Source organism: Humulus lupulus, chromosome 4 (genome assembly GCF_963169125.1).
Source record: "Humulus lupulus chromosome 4, drHumLupu1.1, whole genome shotgun sequence".
In the NCBI taxonomy this organism is placed as follows: domain Eukaryota; kingdom Viridiplantae; phylum Streptophyta; class Magnoliopsida; order Rosales; family Cannabaceae; genus Humulus; species Humulus lupulus.
In genome coordinates, this window is record NC_084796.1 from 52019885 (window position 1) to 52029937 (window position 10053).

At 36.2% G+C, this 10053-nt stretch overlaps 1 protein-coding gene across 1 annotated transcript; it reads left to right on the forward strand.

The window, feature by feature from the left end:
• Positions 1-6033: 6033 nt before the first annotated feature.
• LOC133830432 (uncharacterized) lies at positions 6034-9232 on the forward strand. Its single transcript, XM_062260408.1, has 6 exons — positions 6034-6751; positions 6960-7011; positions 7631-7723; positions 8218-8282; positions 8440-8607; positions 8689-9232. Exons 1-6 carry the CDS (start codon positions 6095-6097, stop codon positions 8743-8745), a joined length of 1092 nt encoding a protein of 363 aa, XP_062116392.1. The 5' UTR covers positions 6034-6094; the 3' UTR covers positions 8746-9232.
• Positions 9233-10053: the final 821 nt, after the last annotated feature.

Sequence of the window (10053 nt, forward strand, 5' to 3'; positions counted from 1 at the left end):
TTTGACTGGGAGGTCGCGACCACTGTATAAAAACGAGGCAATTCTTCAATAATATCCACACTTGCCTCTATTTAACAGTGAATCCAACTAAGGCACCCTTTTACCGCCTGAAACTAATCTAGTTTAAGTTTTAGCAAGTCCAAAGCCTCTTGGAACTTGCTAACTGAAACAACTATAGTAAATATATCTGCTGGATTTATTTCAATATCAATCTTCTCCACTTCAATCTACTTCTTGGAGATGATATCCCTTTTAAAATGAAGTCTGACATCCATATGTTTCGTCCTTTCATGAAACATACTATTCTTATACAAATGAATAGCACTTTGGGAGTCACAAAATACAACAGTTTTACCTTGCTCAATTCCAAGTTCACTAGCTAACCATTTGAGCCAAATTCCTTCCTTTACAACTTCAGTTAAGGCAATGTATTCCGCTTCAGTGCTTGACAAAGCCACCACATGCTGCAGACTTGACTTCCAACTGATGGTATTTCCTCCCAATGTAAGAACATAACCTGAAATGTACCTTCTCTTGTCCAAATCACCTACAAAATTTGAATCACAGTAGCCTACAACCCTTGTACTTGCTGTTTCATCTCTGCAATACTTTAGCTTCAGCTGTGATGAGGTTTTTAAATACCTCAACAACCATTTTGCAGTCGTCCAATGTTCTGGACTTGGTTTGCTCATGAACCTACTTACTAGCCCAATACCATAGGCTATATCCGGTCTAGTGCTTATCATAGCATACATCATACTACCCAATGCATTTGAATATGGGACATCCTTCATTTCAGCTGCTGTCACTTCTTCTTCTTCATCCTTGACAACTCTTAACTTGAAATGAGCACCTATTGGAGTGCTTATAGGCCTTACTTTTTGTTGTTCGAACACTTGAACTAACTTCTCAATGTATTCCACTTGTGAAATCGTAAGAATGCCCTTGTCTCTATCTCTAAAGATCTCCATACCCAAAATCCTTCTTGCTGACCCTAGGTCTTTCATATCAAACTCAGTATTTAAAATCTCCTTAACCTTTTGAACCTTTTGCTTTTGCTTACATGCAATGAGCATGTCATCCACATATATTAGGAGATAAATGAGTTTGGTAAAATAAACGCAGTTGTCATACTTACTGCGAGTGAAACCTTTCCTTGCCATAAAATCATAAAATCTCCTATACCATTTTCTTGGAGATTGCTTCAAACCATATAAAGATCTTTGCAAAAGACAAACTTTTTCCTCATCACCTTTATGCTCAAAACCTTCTGGTTGTGTCATTAAGATTCTTTCCTCCAAATTACCATGGAGAAAGGCCCTCTTGACATCTAATTGCTCTAACTCTAGATTTTGAATAACTGAAATGGCTAGATCAACCTTATAGAAGTATGTTTGACCACCGGCGAAAAACTTCATGAAAATCTATCCCTTCAATTTGAGAAAATCCCTTCGCCACAAGCCTTGCCTTGTACCATGCTTCTTCTACACCAGGTATCCCAGCCTTTTTCTTGAAGACCCACTTAGAACCAATCACTATTTGTCCCTTTTGCTTAGGAACTAACACCCAGGTCTTATTCTTAGCCAAAGCGTTGTTTTCTTCTTGCATTGCTTGCTTCCACTTCGACCAATTTGATCCATTTTTGGCTTCTTGAAATGATGTTGGCTCTCCCATTTCCAAAATATTAGCTACATTTAGAGCAAATGATATTAGATCTGCTTGAGCAGATCTTATAGGAATATGAACTTGCCTTCTCACTCTATCTCTTGATAAGACATAATCTTCAATATGTTCTTCATGACTCATGATTTCTTCTTCAGCTTCTTCTTCATCACCATCTTGTTCACTTTCAACTTGATCACTTGCTCCACCTTGATTTGCATCCATACCTGCATTTTGATTTTGTAACTCAACCTGAGACTTGTTTAGAGTCTCGGTTTGTTCAGTAGCTTGTTGAACTTGTACCTGCAAGTTAGTCTTATAATATGCATTTTCATCAAATATTACATCTCTACTAATAATGTACTTTTTATCTTCAGCTAGCCAAATTCTATAACCCTTAACCCCACTAGGATAGCCTAAAAAATAACCTTTATTGGCCCTAGGATTGAGTTTACCTTGACTTACATGCACATATGCTAAACAACGATATATCTTTAAATGATCATAACTAGGGGTGAACCCAACCAAAGTTCTTCAGGAACTTTGAAATTAATGGCTGTAGATAGTGATCTATTTATTAAATAACAAGTTGTAGTTGCTGCTTCAGCCCAAAAATATTTTGGCATCCCCGCATCATTCAACATGCACCTAACCTTGTCCATTATAGTCCTATTCATATGCTCAACCACGCCATTTTCCTGTGGTGTTTTAGGACATGAATGATGTCTATCTATTCCATTTTCAGCACAAAAAGAGTCAAATTCTTTATTACAAAACTCTAAACCATTATCTGTCCTAAGTCTCTTTTGATTTTCTACTAAAGCTTTCCATGTTTTAAATGTTTCAAAAGCCTCATCTTTAGTTTTAAGAAAATACAACCAAACTTTCCTAGAATAATCATCAATAAAAGAAATAAAATATTGAGACTTAAAGAGTGAGAATGGTACATGTGGTGAACCCCATAGATCTGAATGGATGTAGTCCAGACTTCCCTTAGTTTTGTGAAATGCAGTAGCAAACTTGAGTCAGTGTGATTTTCCCAACACACAACTCTCATAAAATTCCAAATCTGAAATTTTCTTCTTATCCAAAAGACCTTGCGTTGCGAGTTCTAGCAGACCCTTAACACTCATATGTCCTAGACTTTTGTGCCATAACCTAGTTTGATCATCTCTATGAACCGGACACCAATTTCTCCCAAAATGGTCGAACCTTGTAGAACATACAACCTGTGTTCAAGAACTCCTTTCAAAACCACCATAGAACTTTTTACCACTCTCAAAACTCCACCTTGAGCTTTGTAAGAACAACTTGGTTTATCCAGTTGCCCTAGAGAAATCAGATTCCTTTTCAACCCTGGAATGTGCCTAACCCCAGTCAAAATCCTAACTATACCATCCCACAACTTTAGCTTTATTCTCCCTTCCCTAACAACATCACAAGCCTGGTTGTTGCCCATGGGTACCTTGTTTCCCTGAACTGTTTTGTAGTCAATAAACCATTCCATTCTAGGCGTCATATGGAAAGTACACCCAAAATATAAGATCCACTCATCCTTTGAATCTGCATTACTGATTGTTAAAACATCTTAAACGATTGTCAAAACATCGACTGTACCGAACTCATCTGAGACTGCTGTTGTGATTCCAAAAGTCTCTTTTCTTGATTTTTGATCCTTGTTAGACTTCCACTGAGGACATTGATTCTTTTAATGACCCTCCTTATTAAAAACCCAACAAACCTTTGATCCTTGAGCACCATTTCTTGCCTGTGACCTAGACCTTCCTTTTCCTTTCTTGTGATTTCCCCTATTCTCCGACCTTCCTCTAACATTCAAACCTTCTCCATTCTGTTTGAATTGCTTGCCATTAGCCTTCAAATCCAATTCTTTGGAGTAAGCAGCTCCTGTCACTTCCTCTAGAGTCAAAGTGTCCTTGTTGTACTTAATAGTGTCCTTGAGCTGGTCATATTGCCGAGGGAAAGAATTCAAAAGAAAAATAGCTTGGTCTTCCTCAACTATTTTAACTTCTAGATTTTTCAGATCTGAAACTAACTTAGTGAATTCATCTATATTTTCATCAATGGATTTATTCTCATCCATCTTGAAACCATAAAAATTTTGCTTCAAATAAATCCTATTTGGTAAAGCCTTTTCATATACAATTGTTCTAACTTATTCCACATTTCATAAGCTGAAGTTTCTTTGATAACCTTTCTTAGAACTGAATCGCTCAAACTTAGAATAATTGTGTTCCTTGCCTTCCTGAGAATCTCAGCCTTGTTCTTAATTGAATCCCCCATCTTGGACTCACCTTCAGAGCATCATCCAACCCGAGATTTCCCAAATGTGTCATCATCTTTTGTAACCATAGATTGAAATCATTCTTGCCATCAAAATTTTCTCCTTCAAATTTAGAGGTTGACATGATTGAAGGAGCTTATGGCCAGGAAGTCTTCAACGGAAATTTCTTCTAGTAGAACCCACTTTTTGACACCAAGAACTTGTCTCCTTGGAACCAAGAACTTTAATCTTCCAGCCGATTACACCAACCTGTCTCTGATACTAGTATGTTAGGATCAAACCTAATGACAATAGATGAAAGATGAACACAATAAACCAGAACAAAAGCATAAACACACAACACTAAGTGTACTTGGTTCAATAGACAAAAGCAAGATGCTTTTGCTACCTACATCCAAGGTAGGGCAAAGCCCTAGACGAAATTCACTATGAAAATAGAAGAGATTATAACCACCAATGTAATGTACAGAGATCTAAAGAACCACTCTCAAACCTCAATTGTGTATCAATAACAATTAGAAGAAAGTTACAAACCCTAGAGATTAGTTCCCCAAGAATTAATCTCTCTCTCTCTCTAGAAATCTCTCTCAATTACAAAATGCACTCTCTGATTCGATCTGAAACCTATTGAACAAAATGAGTAAATATATCTCTAATAAGAGAACCAGCCACATCAACAAATCCCGTCAAAACTAATTTTCTGATATAAAACCCAGAAATGTCGAGACATCCAAAACGCATGTTGAGACATGGGCATAGGCCGCGACCACTAACAATCCTGGCCGCAGCCGCTACTCTCTGACTGGGAGGCCGCAACCAGACATGATCCAGGGCGCGACCACTGTATAAAAATGAGGCAATTCTTTAATACGCACACAACTTTGAAAAGCATCACAGATTTAGGGTCTAGTCGTAATAGTATGCCTTCAATCACATGAAAAGGAATATATTTCTCCATTTGTATTATAAAGAAAGTGATGATAGGATTAGGAGGTAGAGAAGTACTTAAAGAAAGAAATAGAAAGTATAATTTGAATTCTATACACTTCAAACTAAACTACTCTAGAGTCTAATCAAAATTACCTTAAATATCTTTCTTAAAAAAATATTTTTTACTGCCAAACTTGGAGCCCAAGTCAATTGATTTTTTCTCTCACAACTTGAAAATTTAATTTAAATTTAATTTTCTCAAAAATTTAAATTATATGCTTTTATAATTTAAATTGCCTTTTTTTATTTATCATTTTCCTCCCAATTTTTTTCTTTTACAATTATCATAATTGAAGGAGAAAAATATATAAAACATAGCGAAAATCTCAGGTGCACTCCCAAAAAGGGGAACATCGGGCACTCCCTCTCTAGTTTTTTACTCGGAATTTATTTTTGGCACAAACTCTTTTTGTGGTCATGTATATTGTAGTTATTTAGAACTTCCTCCAAATTTTCAAAAAATTCCAAATAATTTACAGTGCCGAAAAATAAAGTTGAAATAATTTATTGCACGCGTATAAAGTAACTTATTTGAACATTGTTTTCAGTATTATAAATTATTTGAAATTTCTTGAAAATTTACAAGAAGCTCTAAATAACTACAACACGGCCATAAAAAAAAAATTTGCGTCAAAAATACTTTCCAAGCCAAAAATTAGAAAATGAGTGTACATAGTCCCTCTTTTTGGGGTGGACCATAACTACCCTAAAACATATATACAGATTATATACTATAGGGTGTAGATGTGGTACAAACTCTGTTTTTTATACGAGACACTGTAACAAACCTAATTTTTTTTATATGATGGTTACAGGAAAACTGCTGTAAGTTTTCGAATAAAAATATAATTCCAAACTTCCGGAACAAATATTTAAACCATATTTTCGGCAGTATAAAAGAGTTTCTACCATAATTCCCCACATGTTATATATCAGAAAAAAAAATACTATTCGAAAAATCCAATATGCTTTGTAAATTTGTCCCAACTTAAAATTTTATCGAATATGATTATAAGAGTGGACCATTGTGGTCAGTAGGACTCACACGACGAGGCCCATTAAAACTTCCAGCCCAAGAGCCCAAATAAACAAACAGCCCAAAACGAGAGAGAAATCGTCGAGCTCAACGAGACTGCAAAAATGGAGGAGGAGAAAGCCGCGGCGTACTACGACGAGTTAACTCGGCGAGGCGAAGGAGCCGCCAGATTCAAACAAGGCTTGGGCTTTTCAGCCACACCATCGAGTACTGGCAATGTCCCCGCAAGAGGCTCTGCGCTCCCTTCTTCTTCCTCGGCGTCTTTCCTCAGCAACTTTGTCAAGGCCTCCAGCCCAACCAAGACTAGGGAGCTTCAGAAACAAGCTCAATTGGAATCCATACAGAACAAGCTCACAAAGAAGAAGGATAAGCTTAGTCCGACACGAGATTCAGAACAAGAACGACACCAGCCTAGGGTTTCTCGGAAAGACGAAAGGAGTACCAGCAGGCAGAGTAGGAGCCGTGATCGGGATCGGGATCGGGATCGGGATCGTCATTCGAGGTGGCGGAGTAGGGGCAGAGATAGGTATAGGGATGGGGATAGAGATAGAGATAGACGTAGGAGGAGGAAGAGGAGTCGGAATCGGAGCTTCTCGCCTCGGAGCCGGACAGTTGAGAGAAGGAGTCGGAGCCCTTCACCACGAGAGCGGAGGTCGAAGAAGGAACACGGTAACGATGGAAATGTAGAGGGACAACTGAGTAAAGCCCGAAAGGAAAAGAATGTGGACTATTCGAAGTTGATTGAAGGCTATGATTTGATGGTAAACTTGTTTAGCTTTCATTTGTATGGATTAGTGATTCAAACTTTGGGTTTTGCTTATGATAAGCTTGAATACATCAGCTTAAGCTTGAATGCATCAGCATGAGCTTGTTACTAGAAAATTTTGGAAATTTTCTTACATGATTATGAAATTTTATATGTGGTGGAGTTGGAGTTAATTTACATAATTTCTCTGTTTTTGTGATCAGTCACCAGCTGAAAGAGTCAAAGCAAAGATGAAGCTTCAACTAGCTGAGACTGGTAAGTTTTGCATACTTTAGTGGAGTATCTGTTCATAGTTAGAATTCCTGTATAGGTTATTCTACTAGTTTCCATCACAAGTTTTTGAGGGTTTAGTTAAAATGAGAACTACATAGGATTTGACAGGAAAGGGGGTAGAGGGAGTAGAACAGCAACTGATCGTGTACCTTATTGTGCTTTTTTGGTATCATTGAACTATATGTACTAGTTGGACTTGGACAAGTATTAATATTGTTCCTGACATTTCTTGTAGCATGAGCTGTTAATGTGGTTGTTGATGTTAAGCTGATGTTTCTAATGTCCTTCATGTAAATTCTATGTAGTATTATGTGTGCAAGCTGTTAATCCTGACAACTATCCTAGAAACTTGTCTCAACTCTGAACAATTATCTCTTATCGAGTGTTGTATTTTTAGAAGTTAAATACTATTTTATGACGATGGCTGATCATATGGTAAAGTTAAAGTCTAACATATCCAAGTTCTCAACAGAAAGAAAATTAAGCTAAGGCCTTACCTGTTACCTGTCTAGTACACTTTCTAAAATATAGTTTTTTTCATTTAGGGCTCTGCTTTATTTGCTGTTGTGTGTAATCCTGTAGCTGTTAACCCTAACTGCAGCTGAAAAGGATGCAACAAAAGGCATGGGATCAGGTTGGGAAAGGTTTGAGTTCAACAAGGATGCACCCCTTGATGATGAGGAAGAAGTTGAAGGTTAAATATTTTTAGAGTATTGTGTATTTGATACATCTTGTAAAATTCAATTAGTGTTATTTCATTATTTTTTTTCCTGGTTTCATGTTGCCCTTATTGCATGGATTTTTTTATTGCAGTTTATTGCCGCTATTTAGAGTGATTTACCTGCTACTAACTGTAAATTTCTTTTCTCCTTGGTGCTGAAACTTTTATTGCTTTGTTGTACCTCTAAGAAGTGATAATTTCTTCTTTGTTTCCCACACCCAACACATGATTTTGTTACATACACTCACTCCAAAAGACTAACTTATGAAAGGAGGGCCCAAGTGGTTATAAATGGCCAATTAATCCCATATTTGATGTGGGGTAGATCCTAACAAATTCTTAGATCGTAGATGAATCAAAGTCTCATAGCCGTTGATTCAGTTAAAATGTTTTTCTTGGTTGCATAACCCTGTTAACAAAAGGTAATTTTTTGCCTGTGCATGACATCTTCGTCTTCTTGTCAACAGCTGCAGAGGATGATAAAGCATTAGTGAAGCACATTGGCCAAAGCTTTCGATTCTCTGCAGTCAAGGTATATTTATATCCCCAATTGTAGTTGATGATCAGTCTGTTCCTGGTTTTGAGTTTTGTCTTCATGCATCTTGGATCTAGTAATTGTTGTTTGTTTATAGATGAATATGATGTAATGTTTTAGTATCTAATGTTATCTATTCCGTATCATAATGAAGTCAAAAAAGGAAGAAAAAATCAGAGCTGCTCATGATGAGGCCATGTTTGGTGCACCAGTTATCCCTTCAAGTGATGGTAAAGCTGCTGCTGAAGCTGAGATTGAGATTGAGACCAATAAAAAAGAGTTGAATGAAAATGATCTTGCTGCAAATCTTTTAAGCGAGAAGGTAAATTTTTGTTTCTCCTTTTTCTGTTGAGAAGGAGATACATAGTGTTGTTAGTTTGATGTATCATTTTCTTGGTTGCAGGTTCTTGCAAAACAACAAGGTTCTTGGCGTGATCGTGCTCGCGGGCAAAGGAGCTGAGATGAACAAAATTCGCTGCCTTCAACATGCAAGGCAGGTTTGAACCCTTGTCAAAGAGTTTGAACTTTGAAGTGGACAGCACCATATTAGATTCTGATACCACTGATGGAATTCCGAAATGGCAATTTGACACCGGATTTCTCGCCTGTGACTTTGGATGCTAACCATAGATAATAAACTTTACTGACAGAATGAAGCTTCAGGCAAAACGGTAAATTTAGCATAAAGAACTATTAACACTTCGTGGTTTCTTCTTAATGTCCCCTGTGTTTTCAGCTAAAAGCATCCCTGAGAATCCACACTTAACATTCGAATTCTCGGAAAAACGGTTTCGATTCTTTGTTGCCTCTTCACAGACAGTTTCCAGCACGTGTTCAATAGATAGCTAAGCAAGCTAAGAAATGTAGTACCCGTATAGAAACATTGTACATGTTAGATCATCTGTGATAAATTTGGCTCAAAATATATATTAATGATATATTTGGTATATTTTTGCATTTGTACTAAAAGGTGCAAACTAGTTAAAAGAAGGCAATCTAGCTATTAATGTTTATTGAAAATATATAAAAATAAATAATTAATTTTTTATTAAAAGATAAATTAAAAATTAAAATAATAATTTGTATTGATGAGTGGCAAAGAAGTGATTAAAAAATGTAATATTTATTGTGAGTCAAATTTGGTCAATGTTATATTTTGTGTTAAATTTGACATAATTTTTAATATGTGTCAAATTTGGCATAATTTTTAACATGTGTCAAATTTGACACCATTTAGACTATCATTGGAGTTCAATTTTTATGAAAATTGGCTAAAAAATAATCCCTACTTTTATAGGACTACTTTTTATAGGACTCTATTGGAGATGCTCTTATGGGCTACATTAACAATCTATGGTGGTGTACTAAAATTTCTTTTGTAAAATTAGGAGAAAATACGCACATCTTGTAACCGCAGTAGTATATCTCATCAAATTTATTTACGATGATACATGTTTATTTTTAAAAAAAAACAATCTAAAAGATTGTAGATTAATGAACTGAACAATTATTTAATTATAATTGTTTCCAAAGAATAAATAATTATTCAAATTACAAGATTTTTTTTTCCAGAAGTCACGGATCAGCTATAGTTGTTTTGTATATGTTGATTCTGAACCGCACACTACTTTCAAGTTACCTGCTCAAGTTCGCAGTTGAATCCATGGTTTTATTGACCTTCTACCAAATTACTCTGCCTACTAAAAAAATTGTTGCAAGTAACCCTTAGTGTAACACCCTACTAATTCAGGATCATCACATTATGTGT